The sequence below is a fragment of the Squalius cephalus genome, assembly GCF_949319135.1.
Source record: "Squalius cephalus genome assembly, chromosome: 18".
NCBI classification, from domain to species: domain Eukaryota; kingdom Metazoa; phylum Chordata; class Actinopteri; order Cypriniformes; family Leuciscidae; genus Squalius; species Squalius cephalus.
In genome coordinates, this window is record NC_137139.1 from 28,707,469 (window position 1) to 28,730,010 (window position 22,542).

The window sequence follows — 22,542 nt, forward strand, 5'->3', positions numbered from 1 at the left end:
GGTTCAGTGAGACTTTGTGGTTTTGATAGAAGTCTCATTTAGGCTACATTTATTTGATCAAAAATACAGTAAAAACAGTAATATTGTGAAATATTATTAATATTTGTTTTCTATTTTATTATATTTTAAAATGTAATTTATTCCTATGATGGCATAGCTGAATTTTCAGCATCATTACTCCAGTCTTTAGTGTCACATGATCCTTCAGAAATCATTCAGATATGTGGATTTGCTGGGCAAGAAACATTTATTATTATTATCAATGTTGAAAACAGTTTTTTGTGGAAAATGTGATAAAATATGTTTTTTCAGGATTCTTTAATGAATAGGCTAGAAAGTTTGAAAAACAACTTTTGTAACATTATACAAATATTTTTAATGTCACTTTTGATCAATTTAATGGGTGAGATGGCTGAATTGCTTGATTGAGGCACTATTATTTTTATATGATTGTGCTAAAGAGACCAAAAATAAACGTTTTATCATCATTTATTCACCTTAACATTGTTCCAAATCCATATGACTTGCTTCCTTCTGTGGAGATATTTTGCAAGTGTCCAAGGTTCTCTTTTTCATATCACTCAAATTAATTTTTTTTGATATCCAAAAAGTGCAAAGAGGAGGAAAAAACACTATAAATGCCATGCTCTATAATGCAAGTCTTCTGAAGGATAGCTTTGGACGTTCTACAAAATATTTCCTTTTGTGCTCCAAAATGTGATATTTTCTTTGAGTAAATTATGAGGTAATAGTCATTTTTGGTTAACTATTTTTTTAAATAACAGTATGGAGGTAATGGTTCCTTTTTTTTATTTCAGGGAGAGAAATATCTCATCCTCAAGAAGAAGTATAGACAACTAATACAAGAGCGAGAGCCTTGCGCTGGCGAATCAATCAAGCAGGTTCATCCGAACCCACAAAATGAGCTCCAGGTCTCTAATCCAGTGCAGAACCATAACCCACCAGCCCAGAAACAGCCAGTAATGGTGGCCTGGTGCTCAGGACCCATGATTACAGTCACAGAGGCATCAGAACCGACCCAGACAGATAATGTGAGTGATTCTTGATTGTGATATCCATTCTGTTTCAGGGCTCCAGACTAAAGTTTGAGAGTAGTAGCACCGGTGCCAATACATTCTACAGATAGTGGCGCCAGCACCTGATCTGGTATGGCTCTTGGGGGTGGGGCGTGTTTTATTCATGAAGGTAATTTAATCATAAATTACTATTGTTTTGCATTAATAAGTACAGCAACTAATAATATTACATGTTTATTTCTTATAAATGTACATTTGACAGCAAAGCACTGAGCTAGTTGAGACGCAGATAAAGGTAAACAGGAACATGTAAAAAAAAAAAATATATATATTTTTTTTTTTTTTTTGGTCGTCACATTAAAAATAACATTTAAATTGGATAATATTTATAGCTTTGAAATGCTGGAAAAAGTGAAGCACTTGAAAGTCCTTGAAAAAGGCTTGAATTTCACTCTTAAAAGGTTGTACGAACCCTGAAATGAATCGTTTAAAAACGTTCAACTATTTCTGCCACGATACCATGGTTACAGTTAGCATTACTACATTAAATCCATGATGAATGTTGGTGATTTGTGGAATGAACTTGTTGGTTCATGGCACAATGTTTCTCCTGGTTTCCATTGGTATTTGAATGCTTCCCACTAGATTTCGCAGCGATAATGCTGTGGTGAATTGAAATGCTGGAGCCCTGTTTTACTGCTCATCATAGCATTAGTAAAATGGGCCTCACAGATCAGTGACCAGCAGCATTGGGGGTAACGCATTACAAGTAACAAGCATTACGTAATCAGATTACTTTTTTTGACGTAACAAGTAAAGTAAAATGCATTACTCTATACATTTGTACATGTTTAATGCATGTTTGGTTAAACATTTTTCAAACTTCTGAACATCAAACCTCAGCCAGGTGAGAAAAAGTAACACAAAAGCAATGTAACACATTACTTTCCATACAAAGTAAGTAGTAGTTACTAATAGTAACTACTTACTTTTTAGGGAGTTACACAATAGCTTTTTAGGGAGTAACACAATATTGTAACGCCTTACTTTTTCCCTGGTAACTTATTCCCTGGTGACCAGTTTCATCACATTCATGTTGTCATGAATGACACATATTGACGTCTTGTGATTTTACTAAAAAAAACATAACCGAGAAGAAGAAACGGGAAGAACTAAAGAGGAATTTGGCTGAGTAAGTTGACCGCAGTATTTCAGTAATATTTTGTGATGTGACGTAATTCCTTTAAACATAATATTTAAAGCTCTGCTTTCCAAAGGAGTGAATTATTATTGTCAAAGTATGTGTCATAGTCTCAGTTAGACTAGCATGAAATGTTCGCATCAACTAAAGAACATCATAGTATAAAACTCTTGTGAAATTCAGGCCTCTATTAATCACTTTCCTGGATATCACCCAGAATCCAGTGTTTTCCTCAGACTCTTTGCTAAAGCTTTTTCAGCTGGATTAAAGAAACAGCTGGTGATAAGAGAAAGCTTGTCAAAAGCAGATAACACTGTGTTTCAGTTGCCTTATCTTTAGCTGTGGGACTTCAGCCGTTAAAAGCGTTATTTTGAACCTCATATTGAGACTTCCGGCAAGGAAGAGTATAGTAAGCATGTACAATTTAATTTTTGGAATGATTAATGGCTATTTGTTTTGCTTGGTTTCAAGATCATCTTCATATATATTTGAAGCCTTGAAGCATCTTTGGATCATATAACTTGCATCTCCACTGACCTTGACAAAAACAACTACTGGGACTGTGCACAATGTCATTGAGTATATAGGTTAAAGAATTTGCATATGTATAGCACTACATTCACATTGCAACTCTGTCATATGAATTATATGTGAAAATTACTTGAAAGTGGGATATATCTCTCTATAAAGGTAAACCTCTTAAGCATAGCCATTATGAGAATCGATGACAGGGTTGTTATAGTTAACTAAAAGTTAAACTATTAAAAACATTGTTGTTAATTGAAAAAAAGCTGAAATATAATTTAAAATATGAATATTAGATGAAAAAAGAATGAAATGTTGCCTTGGCACAAGTGCTAAAATTACTAACTACTAAAAAAACTAGATGATGTAATACATGAAACCAGATAGTAATAAAAAATAAATAAAAACACATGACGAATTTATTACAAATTAAAATAAATAAAAATGAAAATATAAAAATAAATCTAATTCAAAATATGAATAAAAACTATGATAGCATATAAATAATACTTAAATAAATAATACTGGTCGATGAGTGACAGTTTCACCCGCTCATGGAGCACATGCAGTTCAACACACAATAGTGTGAATTTCCTGTCAGCACTTATTTCAGCCACATTGAAATTGTGTCTAGAAACCTGTTAAACAGACAAACTGTAAGAAAGCATGAACGTTGCTGCATTTATCTCTGGGCAATGAAAAGCCATCTATAGTTTGGCTTTCCTGATCTCAGAATAAAGAGTGGATGTCTTCTATAGATGTCTACTGAGAATGCATTTGTACTGTGGCTGAGAGAGCTCAACGTGCTGCTACTGAAGACAACACATGCAAAATAGATAACACCAGCAAATTAAGAAAACATCTTCATCAGTTTGACAACACACGTACTGCAAAAACTCACAATGCAACCAAATACAGAAACACATTGCAAAAGTTCACAGCGCAGCCAAATACAGAAATGAGCTGCAAATACTCACAACGTAGCCAAATACAGAAACGTGCTACAAATACTCACAATGCAGCCAAATACAGAAACACATTGCAAGTACTCGCAACTCAACCAAATACAGAAATGAGCTGCAAATACTCACAACTCAACCAAATACAGAAACACATCGCAAAAGTTCACAATGCAGCCAAATACAGATAAGCACTGCAAGTACTCACAACTCAACCAAATACAGAAATGTGCTGCAAATGCTCACAACTAATCCAAATACAGAAATGTGCCGCAAATACTCACAACTCAACCAAATACAGAAATGAGCTGCAAATACTCACAACACAACCAAATACAGAAACACATCGCAAAAGTTCACAATGCAGCCAAATACAGAAACGCGCTGCAAATGCTCACAACTAAACAAATTACAGAAACGCAATGCAAGTACTCGCAACGCAACCAAATACAAAAACGTGCTGCAAATCCTCACAACTAAACAAATTACAGAAACGCAATGCAAGTACTCGCAACTCAACCAAATACAGAAATGTGCCGCAAATACTCACAACTCAACCAAATACAGAAACACATCGCAAAAGTTCACAATGCAGCCAAATACAGATAAGCACTGCAAGTACTCACAACTCAACCAAATACAGAAATGTGCTGCAAATGCTCACAACTAATCCAAATACAGAAATGTGCCGCAAATACTCACAACACAACCAAATACAGAAACACATCGCAAAAGTTCACAATGCAGCCAAATACAGATAAGCACTGCAAGTACTCACAACTCAACCAAATACAGAAATGTGCTGCAAATGCTCACAACTAATCCAAATACAGAAATGTGCCACAAATACTCACAACACAACCAAATACAGAAACACATCGCAAAAGTTCACAATGCAGCCAAATACAGAAACGCGCTGCAAATGCTCACAACTAAACAAATTACAGAAACGCAATGCAAGCACTCGCAACGCAACCAAATACAAAAACGTGCTGCAAATACTCACAACGCAGCCAAATACAGAAATGAGCTGCAAATACTCACAATGCAACCAAATACAGAAATGAGCTGCAAATACTCACAACTCAACCAAATACAGAAATGAGCTGCAAATACTCACAATGCAACCAAATACAGAAATGAGCTGCAAATACTCACAACTCAACCAAATACAGAAATGAGCTGCAAATACTCACAACTCAACCAAATACAGAAACACACTGCAAATAGCACGGACCACAACAGAAATGTTTCAAGGGAGCGCCAAAAAGTGACGAGCCTGGCTGCGACATGCTTTACTGTTCATCGTCTACTAGTCAGTGGTGTTGTTGATGACCTGAAAAGTGAGGGTTTTTTTGTGTTTATTTTAACATCCTGATCGTACAGTATGTGAGTATTTGCAGCACATGTGTTGTCAAACTGATCAAGTTGTTTTCTTAATTTGCTGGTGTTTTTTTTTTCTATTTGCATGCCTTTTTTTCAGTTGCAGCATGTTGAGCTCTCTCAGCCACTGTACCTTTGGTCCATAAACTTGATGTTTTGTCAGCATCAGCTGATTTGAGTGCAGTGAAGTGATCCTTACCAAGTGATCTTAGTGAAACTTCTCCTTTTCTTGTGGTTAGCAGTCAGACAGCACCCTCTCACCGCCAGCAGAGGCAGAGAAACCAGAGCATCTGACGGAGGAGCTTTCAGCATCAGACAGAGAAGATGAACTCGACAAGGACTCAGGGTCAAAGGTTAGAGCCAAGTTATCTGTTTTTATGTTTTTATTTTGATCAGACTATTTAAGATGTTTGGTTTGCTTTGTCTGAAATAGAAGAACTGGTAATGATTTAGAACAAGTTTCTCTTAGTTGTCATAAAAGCACTAAACATAGAAAGCTCAGGATGTATTAGTTTAATTTTTAAATTAAACCTTTAAAAATGCATAAAATGCATTTCATACAGACAATGACTGTTCAGCTTGTCAAATTGTGAAACCCCAAGAAAACTTTTGGATAACATGACACCAGTATGAAACCCCATCAATATTACATGAAAATTACATTTATAAGAACTTAGTACATTCTAAAAATGTTTTAAAAATATTTTTCCTTAAGATAAACTTATTATTTGTCGTTGCTCTTATTTGCTCATCTTTATTTGTCATTCATTGAAAAGCTGGCACAGTAATTCACCACAAGAGCACCACAAACAAGCTGCTCATTTGAGATCTGTAATACTAAGACTTACCAAAAGGTGGCGCCAGAATAATTAGCTGGATTTGAGAGGCCATATTTCAGCCAGGGGTGACAGCATGAAAGACACGTTCATTTACATTTGAATGAAGCTTTCTATTGTTGTGCAAAACAGCAACATGCTCCACCTCATTATAGAGAAAAGTATCATCTGTGCCCTCCAAACATTTGTATGCAGATCAATCTGAGATGCGGCTAGATAAAGGCCCATGTTTTATTACGGCATAATGTTGGAACATGAGATTTTGTGCTTTATTTTGATGCGTATTATTATTTCATTAACCATATTGAGTCTTTTTATATTTTGCTCTTAGAGCTTTAAGACATTTGAAGGTTTTGTTTTGCGTTAAACATTTCTCTTTCAACCACAACACTGCCCTCTACTAGTAGTCACACTTGAAAGCTCTTCACGCCCGAAAGCTCTTTCCAAGAAGCGAGACAAAACTGACTAGTCCTTCTTAAGAATTATTAATATGATGCACTGAAGCTCAAATCATCTGCATAAAATGTGGTTAGGCTACATATTTGAATATTTTACAATGTAAAAAATCTCTTTTGTTGTTGTATCCAATTCTGCGTTCGGGTTACGCTACTGTGATTATTGCTTACCTTTCTGGTTGATTTTCTGATGGAAAAAAAATAATAATTTTGCAAGCAATTATTTAGTCACTCACCTGCCCGGTTACATTCTTTTCATTCTTGTTTTAAAAGGAAATATGTCTGGCTTAGTTCCTGTACAGGTTCCTGTAAGCACAGGTAAACAAATATTGCTCGCAGTCTTTAGGAAAAGAGGCCTTGTTAGTGTAGCGTATATGAAAGAGCTCAAGTGTTTTCCCACTGTCCGATCGGACACTCCATCGCTGTCCTGAGAACAATTAGCAAGCACGTGCACTGCAAAAATGACCCAACCGCTCCATTTTTCCCTCACATTAATCAGCGTGACTGACACTTTGGTACATAAAGAGAAATTCACCTTCTCTTTGGCTCACAAAGCGGGTAGATTCTAAGACATAGTTAGGTCAATTTGGCTAAGCTAATCGTTCACCTCTGGCTCTCACGGGTTTAAAGCATTTTTTAATGGTCGTGTGACCTGAGAAGAGGTCAAATTGGAGGAATTATCCTTTGTTTTTACTGTCCTTCCATTTCAATGAACAGATTTATTGTGTTTTTGAGGTAAACGTCCCTGGAAGTTTTGTGTAAGTCTGCGTACTGATAAATAGAGCGGCATTATGGGTGTTTCCTGTATTTGCTGTGTTTACTGCATCTTTGTTGGGGCCTATTAATATCTTTGTGGGCTGTTTACCTTGTTTATTTGCTACCAACGTTGTTTAATTCTGGACAGCGCTGGGTTTCCCTCCCCTCATATCTTAAGTACAGAACAGGAAGAGGAAGCACGTGGCTTCTGAACCCAAACGCCCACTCTAGCATCTCAGATTATTTATGTTACTAACTGTACAGTTTCACACTGACTCCTCCGTGTTCCAGGTGATACTTCCAGGTGGTTTTTGTGAGTGATTTCAATCGTATCATGTCCTGTTTCTTTCCCAGAGTGAATCTGAGCAGGATGAGGATTGCGGGGGGAGTTTGGGATCCACCGCTGTGGCTGTGAGTATAATAAATCATACACACATTAGAAGAAACATTTATTATGATATAGTTACAGTAAAATATCTTTTGTTTCTGTAGTTACTGTTGCTACAATAAAACTGTGGGTTTTATCCACCACTGTCATCAATTAAAGCACATAAAAATTGCTAGACTTTAGTCTTTAAGAGATCCTATATTAATTTATCATTAATTTGACAGTAAAACAAAAAGACACTTAACCTCAGGTTACTCCAAGTTCAGTTGCATAGGATAAAAGCATCTGCTAAATGATTATTTACTTATTTTACTTTTTTGGTGGAATCAAATAGATTTACCATGGTAAATGTTTTGAATTATGTGGACTTTCTGAAGGTTGCTTGGTAAGAAGGCATTTGCTAAGACAATACACTACAAAGTTTGAGTAAAAGTTTGAGGTCAATAATTTTTTATTTGAAAGAAAGAAATTAATACTTTTATTTAGTAAGGACACATTATATTGATCAAAAGTGACAGTAAAGACATTTATAATGTTGCAAAAGATTTTTATGCTTTATTATCTTTCAAATCATCTAATACATTAAACATTTCTTTTTTAAAGACATAATATTTTTCCAAATTTTTGTTCACTTTTTCTTCTTCTACTTTCTTTTCATTTCTTTTGTGATAATACCCACCACCAACACATAAAAAAGCACATAGATAAATGTTACAAAACATTTATGTTTCAAATAAATGCTTTTTTTTTTGCCATCAAAGAATCCTGAAAAAATGTATCATGGTTTCCACAAAGATATTAACTGAATTCAACATTGATAATAATAATAAATGTTTCTTGATCATCAAATCATCATATTAGAATGATTTCTGAAGGATCATGTGACACTGAAGACTGGAGTAATGATGCTGAAAATTCAGCTTTGATCGCAGGAATAAATTACATTTTACAATATATTATTCAAACAGTTATTCTAAATCGTGATAATACTTCACAATATTCTTGTTTTTACTGTATTTTGATCAAATAATTGCAGCCTTGGTGAGCAGTAGAGACAAAAACATAAAACATCTTTAAAAACCCAAACTGATACTGAATATTGTAATTTCAGTGTAATTTCAATAATGTAAGTGGCTTCTCGTTTATTTCGTTCATAGCTGGATCCTCTTGAGAAAGAGTGGATCTTCTCGGCAGCAAGTGGCAAACTGTCTCATCTCATTCAGCTCCTGAAACAAGACTCTTCTCTGGCCAATAAAAAGGTGAAGAACGCTTTATATTCTCTCCTAAACTGTGTCCTGTGTCGTATAATGTGCCCCTCTCCGCCTGAATGCATAAATGCCCTATATGATTAGAATGCATGCATCTCATATCATAAACTCACTTTTAATAATTAATGTTTCTTGGTCTTTTCACATGCTCGGAAAACAAACCAGGACTTTACCTCAGTAAGTTTGCAACCAATCATACAACACTACACTTACTCTACCAGCTAAAAGTTTGGGAATGTATGGTTAAATTAATATTTCTCATAATATTAAAAACTTTAAGCTGGTATATATATGATATGTATATATTATATTATATTATATTTTTATATATATATATATATATATATACACACATACACATACACATACACACACACACACACACACACACACACACACACACACACACGTATATGTGTGTGTGTATATTTCTGCTTCATTACTGTTTTAAATGTGTCCTGCTCATGATTTTAAAAAAAAGATGTTATTAATACATACTTCCATTTGTGATATTTCTTAGTTTTTATGACTTGACTGATCTTCTAAAATTTCAGATGTGAAAAATGTTATTATTAATAATAATAATAATGAGTAGATGTGTCCAAACCTGACTTGTAGCGTTCACAAGATCAAAACCTCTACAAATATGTAGTGATTGAATCATAATTTTGTGATTGTACATCAAATTGTTCATTAATGGGGTTTTCTCTCTCTCTCTCTTTTTTTTTAATTCTCCTGGATATGTCTTCTAAAAGGGGGTGAGTTGAATTTTGTCTTCTTCCTTTTTAAGTGTTGGGGAAACTGTTATATAGTTTTCCAAGCCAGGATCACTTTCGATCATGTTTTATTACTTGTTGGAAAAGCTACATATAAGTATGAAATAAAAATATAGTTAGTTCCTCCTCAGCACTGTCTGTTTTTAAGCATCATTGCTTCAGTTCATTAGTGATGATCGTTGAGTCTGTTTCAGTGCATGTGAATGTTTGCCAGCGCGGTGAGCAGCTTGTCAGTGACGTACATAGTTATGGACCGCCGATTCCCTGTGGCTCTTCGCAAGGTTACCGACTTTCCACAGTTTCCACTCTCGTACCCAGGTGCAACACAGACCAAAGAGCAAAGCTCAACCCCAATCATGCATTTCAAAGGCTTATTTTCAGAAGGATTATGAAAGATAGCTTTTTAGCTCCTTCACCCCCCAAAAACAAGCTCAAATCCTTTTATTTGTCCCCCCTGTGCGCTTAAGAGCTTTGAGTCGGTGTTTGTGGTCGCTGCCTGGGCCGGAGTTCTCACACTGTCCTGTGTCAGACCACCTTCTAAGAACCTCTAAGCCCTTCGCCTTCCCCGCGCAGACAAGATACAACGGCGGCCATTGAAGTGCGGGAAGATTAGGGCTCACCTCAAAGACTTCAACCACTTAAAGATAATCTGAAAGTAATAGAGCAGGCTGGGATTAATTGGAGAACAATCGCCACCATGTCCCCAGGAAGGTGGTAAGTCTGACCCCCAGGTGGCTTTGATGCCCCCCTTCCTGAACCAAGAGGCATGCCAAGTGAGCCAGCTCTTCTTGACTTGGTACAGGGCGACCGTGCTTGCGAGACGTCGGTTTAAGAGGTCATTCAACTTCTTTTCTGGCATTTTGCCTTCTATACTGTAAGAGAAAACTCAAAAACTTTGCTTTAAATGTCCTGATATACAAAAAGTTCGTTTTGAGTTTGTTTCTGAAGTTCGAAGCAGCTTTCCAAAGCGAACTTGCTGGTAAAATTCGCTCTGGCTGGTAAACGCCTTCAAACTACCTTTGGTTCATGGCGATTATGTAATAGATGGGTGTGGCTCTGAGGCTCCGCCCTCTTTGTCATTGAAGTGTTCTCCAGTTCATCTCTTCTGTTTAGTTTATTGAGGTCAGAATGAACAGAAACATGAACACACCGGAGAGCTGCATTATAGTAGAAATTGAAGTTGTAATTCTAAATGAAAGAGACACTGTTTTTTCATGTTTAATGCTGTAAAGCTGCTTGCTTTAAGCAATCTGTTGTTTAAAGTGCTAGATAAATAAACGTCACGTGATTTTACTGGAGTGCCAAATTGCAGAGATCGTGGAAACATATACACATCGCTATGATCAGATGCTTTCTTAACTGCTGTTTTCTCACCACTGTCATTTTTGTTGTTGAGCGGAAAGCGTGCAGCACATATTTACATATTCATCTAAACTCTGCTCCCAAAAGCGTGGACGGCGTCGGGATGTTCGCTAACTGTATACTGACTTATTTTTACCTTTAACCGAAAAAGTAAAAAGAAATTTGCCGCGAGTAACGGGGGCTTTGCTTGCTCAACTTATGGAGAAATTGTTGTACCAACTTAAAGTGGGTCTAAGCTTTCATCTAACACAATATAGTAAGTTCTATAAACTCAAAATTAATGTTTTTTTTATTTGTAGATCCATGTTCTATCAGCTTGCATTTTAAGTTAATATATGCACTCACCTAAAGGATTATTAGGAACACCTGTTCAATTTCTCATTAATGCAATTATCTAATCAACCAATCACATGGCAGTTGCTTCAATGCATTTAGGGGTGTGGTCCTGGTCAAGACAATCTCCTGAACTCCAAACTGAATGTCAGAATGGGAAAGAAAGGTGATTTAAGCAATTTTGAGCGTGGCATGGTTGTTGGTGCCAGACAGGCCGGTCTGAGTATTTCACAATCTGCTCAGTTACTGGGATTTTCACACACAACCATTTCTAGGGTTTACAAAGAATGGTGTGAAAAGGGAAAAACATTCAGTATGCGGCAGTCCTGTGGGCGAAAATGCCTTGTTGATGCTAGAGGTCAGAGGAGAATGGGCCAACTGATTCAAGCTGATAGAAGAGCAACTTTGACTGAAATAACCACTCGTTACAACCGAGGTATGCAGCAAAGCATTTGTGAAGCCACAACATGCACAACCTTGAGGCGGATGGGCTACAACAGCAGAAGACCCCACCGGGTACCACTCATCTCCACTACAAATAGGAAAAAGAGGCTACAATTTGCACGAGCTCACCAAAATTGGACAGTTGAAGACTGGAAAAATGTTGCCTGGTCTGATGAGTCTCGATTTCTGTTGAGACATTCAGATGGTAGAGTCAGAATTTGGAGTAAACAGAATGAGAACATGGATCCATCATGCCTTGTTACCACTGTGCAGGCTGGTGGTGGTGGTGTAATGGTGTGGGGGATGTTTTCTTGACACACTTTAGGCCCCTTAGTGCCAATTGGGCATCGTTTTTGGCGATGTAGTAAGTATGTAGTATGTAGTAACTAAGTAGCCATCCTCAGATGGCTACTTCCAGCAGGATAATGCACCATGTCACAAAGCTCGAATCATTTCAAATTGGTTTCTTGAACATGACAATGAGTTCACTGTACTAAAATGGCCCCCACAGTCACCAGATCTCAACCCAATAGAGCATCTTTGGGATGTGGTGGAACGGGAGCTTCGTGCCCTGGATGTGCATCCCACAAATCTCCATCAACTGCAAGATGCTATCCTATCAATATGGGCCAACATTTCTAAAGAATGCTTTCAGCACCTTGTTGAATCAATGCCACGTAGAATTAAGGCAGTTCTGAAGGCGAAAGGGGGTCAAACACAGTATTAGTATGGTGTTCCTAATAATCCTTTAGGTGAGTGTACATTGACATTATATAATAGTGATGTAGAAATTTCTTAGTTTGTCTAACTTGTGTATGTATGTTATACAGAATTAGTTCTATACGCCAAAGCAAGTTGTGTATATGTGCTGGCAAAATATAATCAAAAACACTACATAGAGCGAAAACATCTATTATTTCTGATTAACAAATTTGTCATCATAACTCCCCATGCTTTGACCAAAAATACAAATTATTTAAAGTGCATCAACAGTGATCCACCTGAGCATAAGATCTTCCTCTTTAATAATTTAAGTTGGTCCAACTAAATGGCCAAAAATATTTTGATTAACATTTTATGTAGTCAACTTTTTCTACATTCGATAGTTCAATAGTAAATAGAGTTTGTCTCACAAAACAAAAGTTTTTTTTTTTTTTTTTTTTTTTTTTTTTAACAGTGTAGCTGTCAAAGATGCTCATTTTTGGCTGTCCTTGGATCTTTTCTGCCACCTCTATTGTTTAAGTCTTAAGTTTTAAGTAGCTAAGCTTTGCCTTTAGCCTCTCGGCCGCTAAAGTTACACATCACCCCGAGCCCGTAACCCGACACAACACGCATTATCTCTGTTTTCCTTTCACACGTTGGAAGCTCCTTTGGGGGAAATTCCAATTCAACCTCTCGCAGTGAAGCCCATAAATAAACAGCCGCGATCTCAGATGCAACGTAAACACTGCTTCCTTTGAGCCACTCGAGCAGGACCGCTCGCTTTCTGTCCACCAACAAGATAAGTGTAAATGAAAAGCCACCTGTGCGCTCATCTCTTTCTTTTTTGTCTCCTTCTCCAACATGTCATCCTTTCCTGATGCCTCCCGGACTTCCTCCTTTCCCAGTTTGTGAGTACATCATTTATTCATCTCTCTTCTTTAAAAGCCGCAGTGAATATGTCTCTTTTGGTAGTCATCACAAAGGTGCTATTTGGTTAGTGAGAGTTAAGGGATCCCCGCCAGGCCAAAACAGGAACCTGAGGAACAAGGGTAGGAGACGTCACATCCTGTTGACCGTCGTCCGTCACGCCTAGCCTCCATGAGACCTGTCGGGCTGTCAGTCAAGCATGTGTGCCGGCCAATCCATCTCAAGGGTGTGACAGTGGAAACAATAGAGCGGCTGATAGGGGAACCAGACTTCATCTATCACAATATGTCCTGCGAGCCGGACTGGAAACACCTACAGTAGACAGGACCCTCCCTTTAGTACTGAACATGTGCTTGAGAATACACAATAGTGGAGATATGTTGCGTACTGTTTACAGATGAAAACGTGCGTGTACAAAAATATTTCAGAATGTAGTACATTGTTGTCAACGAGTAGGGCCTAGTTAATAAAAACAATTTTTCGGCATTTTTAGTGACAGCATGTGTAAAAATGTCTTAAATTTGGTCAGTTACTAAAATCATAGTTGATAGATGCCGCTTCTGGTTCATACGCTGCCATATTAAATACATATTTTTAAAGAAATTATTACTTTTATTCAGCAAGGACACATTAATTTGATCACAATTGACAGTAAAGACTTTGATAATGTTACAAAATCTTTTTATCCAAAGAATAATCAGCATATTAGAATGATTTCTGAAGGAACATGTGACACTGAAGACGAATTAATGAAAGGAGTAATGATGCTGAAAATTCAGCTTTGATGACAGGAATATATTGTATTTTAAAATAGAAAACCATTATTTTAAACTGTAATAATATTTCATAATATTACTGTTTGTACTGTATGTTTGATCAAATACATTGAGCTTTGGTGAGCAGAAGAGACTTCTAAAACTTCAAACTTTTGCACGGTAATGAATGTTACACTGGAAATGGACACTCATATAGAGCTTATTGCATTGTGGGATACATTATTCTGTTTGAATATATTCCTAAAATAGCCATGTCATGCAACTAAAAGCATTCCAGTATGATACATCTAAATATAAATAAATAAATGCATACATGCATGCATGCAAGCATACATAACCACACACACACACACACACATGCATACAAACAGCTCTGGAAAAAAATAAGAGACCACTGCAAAAGTTTCATTTTTCTGGTTTTACTATTTATAGATGTGTTTGGGTAAAATTAACATTTTTGTTTTATTCTATAAACTACTGACAACATTTCTTCCAAATTCCCCCCAAAAAATATTGTCATTTAGAGCATTTATTTGCATAAAATGAAAATTGGTCAAAATAACAAAAAAGTTGCAGTGTTGTCAGACCTTGAATGATGGAAAAAAAATAAGTTCATATTCATTTTTAAACAACACAATACTCATGTTTCAACTTAGGAAGAGTTCAGAAATCAATATTTGGTGGAATAACCTTGATTTTCAATCACAGCTTTCATGCGTCTTGGCATGCTCTCCAGCAGTCTTTCACATTGATGTTGGGTGACTTTATGCCACTCCTGGTGCAAAAATTCAAGCAGCTCAGCTTTGTTTGATGGCTTGTGACCATCCATCTTCCTCTTGATCACATTCCAGAGGTTTTCAATGGGGTTCAGGTCTGGAGATTGGGCTAGCCATGACAGGGTCTTGATCTGGTCCTCCTCCATCCACACCTTGATTGACCTGGCTGTGTGGCATGGAGCGTTGTCCTGCTGGAAAAACTAATCCTCATTGTCAGAGCAGAAGCAAGCAAGTGTTCTTCCAGGACAACCTTGTACGTGGCTTATTTCATGCGTCCTTCACAAAGACAAATCTGCCCGATTCCAGCCTAGCTGAAGCACCCCCAGATCATCACCGATCCTCCACCAAATTTCACAGTGGGTGCGAGACACTGTGGCTTGTAGGCCTCTCCAGGTCTCCGTCTAACCATTAGATGACCAGGTGTTGGACAAAGCTGAAAATTGATGATCTGGGGGTTTGGAATTTGGGAGAAATGTTCTCAGTAGGTTATAGATAAAACAAAAATGTTAATTTTACCCAAACACATATCTATAAATGGTAAAACCAGAGAAACTGATAATTTTGCAGTGGTCTCTTATTTTTTTCCAGAGCTAGTAATATCAGCTGAAATAGTTTGAAGTAAGATATAAAAAAAAAAAAAAAAAATTGCTATCACTGTTAAATGGTATTCTTCGCAATGCAATAAAATGAGTGAAACAGAAAATTCATTGGTATAAAAAATGTAGGTCAGATAGTTTTATTCTGTGCTTCATATCTGCTAGCATGAATTTCTTTACAAAACTGTTATTTATTCATTTATTCCTTCAATATTCTTTTCAAAGCATCCAAGGATGCAGCTTATGAAATTGGTTGAGAGGTTAGTTTTAACATTACAGAAAAGGCATCAAATGAATGCGTTTAACTTGTTAATGGAGATTATGAGATTGCCTTTTGTCTAACTTTGTCTGTTTTGAAAAAAACAAAACAAAACGAATTATCTTTTCAGCAACAGAAAATTCTGTGGTAAAAAATGTAGGATAGAACTGGATTTTATTCATCTGAATTTGATTGGATTGTGAACATCCAGCTGTGATTTTCCACCCCCACGTGACCCATCTTACATCAGCAGAAAAGTAAAAAAAAAAAAAGCATTTCAGATGCAGAGAAAAGTTTACATTTTAATGCTGTTTGATATGTTTTTTCTTCAGAATAACATGTACTGAAACATTGTGAAGCACCACCACATTAAAGCGGTTGATTTTGATACGTGAAGAGTTCTGATAAAGGAGGTGTGTCGCTCAGCCTGAGATCAATAGACATCACCTCCATTCTCCGTGTTTGAGAGTGTCGGGCGTTTAGAAGCTCCAGCATCTGAGCTTGTGTGTGTTGTGCGGCCCCTTCTCCTCTTGACAGGCCTTGTCAACAGGCTGATGCCTGGGTGGGTCCTCCATCAGAGGGTCATACCAACATCATCAATCTTGCACCCCGTGACAGGCCTGTGCTCCCCCCGCAGTGGGCACACTGGTTTGTTGTTTTGTAATTAGACCGCCATTAGATGGCAGGAAACCGTCCCCTCCACACCCTCTGTGCACAGCTGGGGCCCGCTGGCAGCCTATGGGAGCCACGGGCCGCTCCACCGCGTGGCGTTAGGGGGGTGGGGATCTACCTAGTGGGAGAGAATGAACATGCGGAGTGTAAATGATGTATTACAAGATGAATCAGATGGGTTGACGATCGTGTACTAGCTCAAACAAGCTGGTCAAACAACCAATATCAGGATTCAGATTGACCGTGATGACCAAAAGTCTAAGACCACACTTAAAAAAATAATAAATTGTATATAAATAAACAAGTTTTAAACTTTTAATGATTTTGTCAATTTTAAAACAATTTGAAAAATGATTGATTAACAAATGATATATTTAAAAAAAAATAATAATAATTGAAACGTATGAGAATACATATGAGAATTATGAAGTGACCACATTTTTTTTTTTAAACCAATCCTTTCAAACTATTTCATGAGCTGCACCCTGGGATGCTTTTGAAAACGATATTGAAACAAAGTGGAGTGATTTGAATTGAGTGAATAAGTTAAATGAATAAATATTCAAATAAACCAAAACAATATTGAAATAAAGTAGAATGAATAAATAAATATTCAAATAAAAAGTAACAAGTAAATATTATAATTAATAAATAATATTAGAAGGAATATTAGCATTCTGCAAAATTTCTAGCTCAGATTTAATTAAAAAATTAGATTAATTAGAATGAATAAGTGAAAGAATAAATCAAATAAATATTCAAATGAAGTGAAATAAATAAATATTCTAATGAATAAATTATGCTTGAAGAAGGAATACTTAAGATTCTGCACCACTGTGATGCATTAACCGTTGTAATAAATAATAAAAGAAATGAATGAATAAATAAATACATTTTATAAAATAAATATCAAGATACAGGAAAATAAATATCAAAATAAATAAATATAATAATGAAATAATTATAATGAATGATTTTGCATGATTTCTTGGTCAAATGTAAGCAAATTTGTGACACTAACCATGTTATCGGGAGCTCATAGGTCATACTTTGTACAGGAGGATGCTATTTAAATGTTATATTTCATGTAAATATGTATATATTTTAGTATTGTAACGTTTCAATATCTCTTACAGACAGCGCTACACTGGGCTGCGAAACACGGTAAAGAAGATATGACTACAGTGTTGGCAGAAGCAGGAGCTGACATCAATACGAAGGCAGTAAGTACAGATATTACTCAAAAATCGATTCATTTTGAGTCAAATACAAATGCATATATGCCTACACTCAAATTCATTTATTTTTGTGTCTCTTTTTCTCTCACAGCATGTAAGTACTCCTCACCTCACACTCACCCTGGATGTGACAGCATGCATGGGTTAATGTTTCTCACGTGTGTGCCAAGCTCCCAGAAAGTGTGCGTTTTTAAAACGTCCGCTTCTGACATAACTCGTCTGAAAGGGTATGTGGGTGCCCAGCTGTGCAAATGAATCCAGGCGCTGTTTGAGAATGTCTGTTCATAAATCAAACTCTGTCATGTTAACAGCTTCCCTTAAACAATGTCTTCATGTATTCCAACAGCAGGCTCAGAGCAAAGCAATTTCACTGAATTACCAGGCAATTATGATTCTGTCATTAGATTTTGTTGCTGTAACCTCAGTTAATTTGTGTCCTGTCTTTCTCTCCCCCTTCTCTTCTTTCTGTCGCTCTCTGATTCTCTTGTGATATGTTTTTTTTTATTATTATTGGGACATGGGCACTAGGGGGTGAGTGTCGAATTTCCCTTCACCCCGTCAGTTTCCTTATTTCTGATTTGTGGTGAGATTTATCACTAGAGATATTTAAAATGGAGAACATTTTTCTGTTTGGGTGAATGTCACACATAACATTATCACTCCAAAATCAAAAGAAAAGAGTACAAATATATTGTATTTAAAGGTACACTATGTAACTTTTGGACCTACTAGCTTTTAAAAAACTAAACTGCATGCATTTTGTGGAAGAACATTGTTTTGGTTGAGCTTCGGCTCTGTGTCACTGTGCGGATGAATTTGGCTCTCCTACTCTTCATAAAACATCCACTGAAGAGATATCTCCAGTTTAGATGGAAAGGATCTAGGTGAAGATGTTACTGTAGCTTTAGCCATAAGTAGACATGGAACTTCCTTGAAAATAAATTGCAGCAGAGAGCTACAACAACCATAATGAAATGACCCTTCACAATAGATAATGCTTTACAATAAACTCTCAAAAAAAAACAAAAAAACATAGTCACTTGTTGAGTAATAAAAACGCCATCTCTGCATCGCTTTTACAACATTTCACATCCTTCACATTTCACTTTACTCTATTTATGGAGATGATGAGACACGGACAGGCGAGTGATGCATGTACGCAATTTCCCACGATAAACCATCTCGACAGGTCTAAAATATAAATGCTTATAATAAGCTTACCATAGTGAATCAGGGTAAGACAAAAACGTTTTGTAAGAAGGATTGATGATGTATTGACTCGTTATTTAAATTCTGTTCATTTTTAATAATATACAGGGCTTGACATTAACCAACCCGCCAAATGCGGGTGTATTTCAGCAGTGGCGTGTAACGCAGTCACTCCTACTAGCCACTTTGGCGGCTTGAATTTTATATATAATGTACATTTTTCAATTGTAGTCTTTTAAAAAGGCATCTGAAATTACTAAGTGCAACTAAGATTTTTCAATACATATTGATACTGAAATATCTGAAACGCTTCCAATACTCATTTTCCGCAGAATAGACACACGATACCAGCTGCGCTTTCTCTCTCTCATCTCTCCGACAGCGAGTTACACACAAACCCGCCTCTCCTCACTCGTTTCTTTTGCTCCGGATGAATATTGTTGCTGTTACAGGGCTTGAATGTTGGTGTGGGTTTGCTCGTATTGCTCATAATTTGACTCATTCACACAGATTTCGTGCTCACACCCAAAGTGCGGCACATAAAGCCGCCTCTCAGTACTAAATAGTTCTTTTTCGCTGCTTATTGCGCTTAAACAGTCAAAGACACACAAAATAATGTCAAAAAGTCAGTCTTGGAGGGTATTCACGTAAACACAGTTATGTTTTAAGTGAACGTAAACGCATGTGTAACAGTATAATGGATCAGTGTATCATGTCTTAAAGTGACAGCAGCCTAATATTCCTGCTGCCAAGTTATGAGATATTATTAAAAATATCTATATGGCAGATTTTCCCCATGGTACTGATGTGAAAACTTTGGAAAACCACTAGTCACAGTGGCCAAATCTGTGACAAGGAGTAAAATGGGCTAAATTCTCATGAAAATAATGTCACAGTGCATCTTCATAGTTAAGATAATGGCTTTTATTTTTGTCAAATATATGTATTTAATTCTTTTGATTTTGAGGTGAAATATGATCTAGACATGCTCTTGACAATCTTTTATATTGATTCTTATTCTCACAGGGATACACACCTTTACACATTGCAGCACTACACGGACATCGACATATATTTGACCTGCTGGTTAGGACGTACGGTAAGTATTTTCTTCTGTTTTTTAAATCATCTCGTTCATTCAAGAATGTCTGTTTGAATTCATTTGAAAGCAGACTTCATTTTACATTTACATTTCATTAACTTGTCAAATGTTGTTCCAGTAAAGCAAATTCTTCCTGATATATCAGATGGATGTTTCTTTATGAATAATTTACTTCATTGAAATATTTGTGATTTATTTGTAACTTAATTTGCAAGATATTTTCCCTTTTACAACAATCAACATGTTTGGTGACATGCAACTATTTATTTAATTATTTAAGTGTGAAAAAAACATCCAAGTCATTTTTAGAGAGCAAATTAAAAAATTACAGGTTACATTGTCATTTGCTGTCTTGTTTATCATTTACCTGTTTATTGAACTATTGTATAATTGTATAATTTTAATAGGAGCTAAGGAGAACCTGCGAGACTACAGCGGTCGCTTAGCATATCATTACCTCAATTTACGGGATACAAAATTAGAAGACCATGAGCTATGTGAGTCAAACTTCATTGGTTTTTTTTATGCATCATGCACTGTAACGTGGGTGTTTTAGTCCATTCAGACCTGTGGAGGATGTTTTCCACATTAGCGCAGGCATGTGGTTTCTCTGAATCTACGGGGTGCCTCGTGGATCAATTTTAGACTGTTTGTCTTCACCCTATTTGTCCTTCCAGCATGTTATTTCATTCTCAGTGTGGTCTTCTTCTTAACTCTGCTTTGATGTTTGTTCTCCAAGCTGAAGTCGGCGAGTGCCACAGCCTAACCCAGGCCGGAGAGCGCAGGAACAGGAAGATCACGTCATTATTTCACTCCATGAAGAAGTGGGGATCAGCGGAGGAGCTCGCGGCCATACCGGAGGAGAGGACAGTTGCTCATCAGCTCATGCTGCCTGCGTTTAGGCCCAGAAAGTTCTCACGGTAGACTGTGTGACGTCCAAACATCTTCAGTCTTGCTTTAGTGCCAATCGGATGGTTTACAGATGAAAACGCACTTGTTTTCTTTGCTGCTTTTTTTCCGCACGAATAGTATGATGAAGTCACATTCACATTTTAAGTAGCGATTCAGCTTAATAATTAGCTTTTGTAGTGACATGTTGTAATGTTGTAGTGTAATGTCTTATGTTCTCTGCTCTACTACCTGGTCAATTAAGAGGTTAAAGGTTTACAACTTTCACTGAGCAATGAAACAATGCATTATAAATTACTCTGCATCGCACAATCCAAAGTTTTTTCAAGAATGAAGAACTCAATTTCACAAAATATGTCAATGCTTTTCTCTCTCTCTCTATATATATACATATATATACCATCCCGACAGGTCTAAAATATAAATAGGCTTATAATATGCGTACCATAGTGAATCAGGGTAAGACGAAAACACGTTTTGGAAGAAGGATTAATAATGTATTGACTCTTTATTTCAATATTTTTTTTTTTTTTTTTTTTTTAGTTCTATTGTGTAGGTTTAAGTTCCATCTTGAATAAAGTCCAACTTCAGCATTTATCTTCACCTTACAAAACTTAAAAGTCAGAACCATATGTACCAAAAATACCCTATTTTCATATTGTGTATATTTAGCATATAAATAAACAATATAAAAAAACTATATTATAATAATATAAAAATATTATTTTTTCACTATACATTATTCTAAAGCAACTTTAAATTATCTTCCAACAAAATGTAAAGACTTGCTCTGCCTTTGAAATATCTTTGCTTTTATGATGATATAACCAAGGCTCTTGACCATGAAAAATAATATCAGCCAATAATATCCCAGCCAAGTATTTTACAATTCGATCTGATCTCTATGAAAAAATCAGTCCCATTCTACATTATTTCCCTTTGAAATATTTAAATGTATAATTTTATAGATTTGAAATGCTTTGCTAAAGCCGTTTCTTTTACTTTTATTGTCTTTAAATGTATGTTTTAGCCTATTTTTATATTACAATAAGTTTGTCTTTTGCATTCCAAAGGGTTGATGTTGAGTAAATCTGCTAGTTTGTGCCTTAAGTCTGACGGTGTCTTTCCTGTTACCTGAATGTTTATTTGCGTAATGTAAATTATAAATTTTATAAATAAATTGTACTTTGGATAACGGGTGCTTTTTTTCCCCCTCTTCATTATTATGTGATTTTCCTCTAATTGTTAAGTTTCTTTCCCCCATAAAGTTCACACATTTGAAGTGTTGCGCTCCAGTCTCCCACCTTTCCTCTGGGCTCTTCCCATAATCTAGCGTGCCGGCTCTTTCATCACTCTCGTGGATCACCCTAACAAGATTACACCCTATCAGATCTTCCACCTCAGTCACGATCCCCTTCCTCGCACCTTCCCAGCGACACCCGAGAAAGAGAAGAAAAAAAAAAACAGTTCCTTGGTTCTTTTCTCCTCTCCTCCTTTGATTCCCATCGCTCGCTCTGCTTTGAGCTCCCCAGATGGAGCAAATATGGGCCCTGGCGGCCCTCCGTAAGGTCCTGAGCCCTTAATTCCAGCTTAGTCGCAAAAGGCCAGCGATTGCTTTCGGGTTTTGGGTATCACAGAAGTGAGAGGGAAGAC

General features: G+C 36.5%; 1 protein-coding gene across 1 annotated transcript in view; it reads left to right on the top strand.

Annotated features, from left to right (window-relative positions):
* The window catches only part of LOC307146284 (ankyrin repeat domain-containing protein SOWAHC), a 29,484-nt gene extending 7,464 nt beyond the window's left edge, over positions 1-22,020 (top strand). The window contains exons 3-14 of the mRNA XM_079850183.1: positions 819-1,052; positions 5,345-5,458; positions 7,507-7,563; positions 8,698-8,799; positions 8,974-8,985; positions 17,568-17,654; positions 17,761-17,812; positions 17,847-17,851; positions 17,896-18,051; positions 19,905-19,977; positions 20,388-20,477; positions 20,720-22,020. Of these exons, the coding sequence (XP_079706309.1) occupies positions 819-1,052; positions 5,345-5,458; positions 7,507-7,563; positions 8,698-8,799; positions 8,974-8,985; positions 17,568-17,654; positions 17,761-17,812; positions 17,847-17,851; positions 17,896-18,051; positions 19,905-19,977; positions 20,388-20,477; positions 20,720-20,904 (1,167 nt within the window). The 3' untranslated portion in view covers positions 20,905-22,020. The remainder of the gene's footprint in view (positions 1-818; positions 1,053-5,344; positions 5,459-7,506; positions 7,564-8,697; positions 8,800-8,973; positions 8,986-17,567; positions 17,655-17,760; positions 17,813-17,846; positions 17,852-17,895; positions 18,052-19,904; positions 19,978-20,387; positions 20,478-20,719) is intronic.
* The last annotated feature ends 522 nt before the right edge of the window (positions 22,021-22,542 follow it).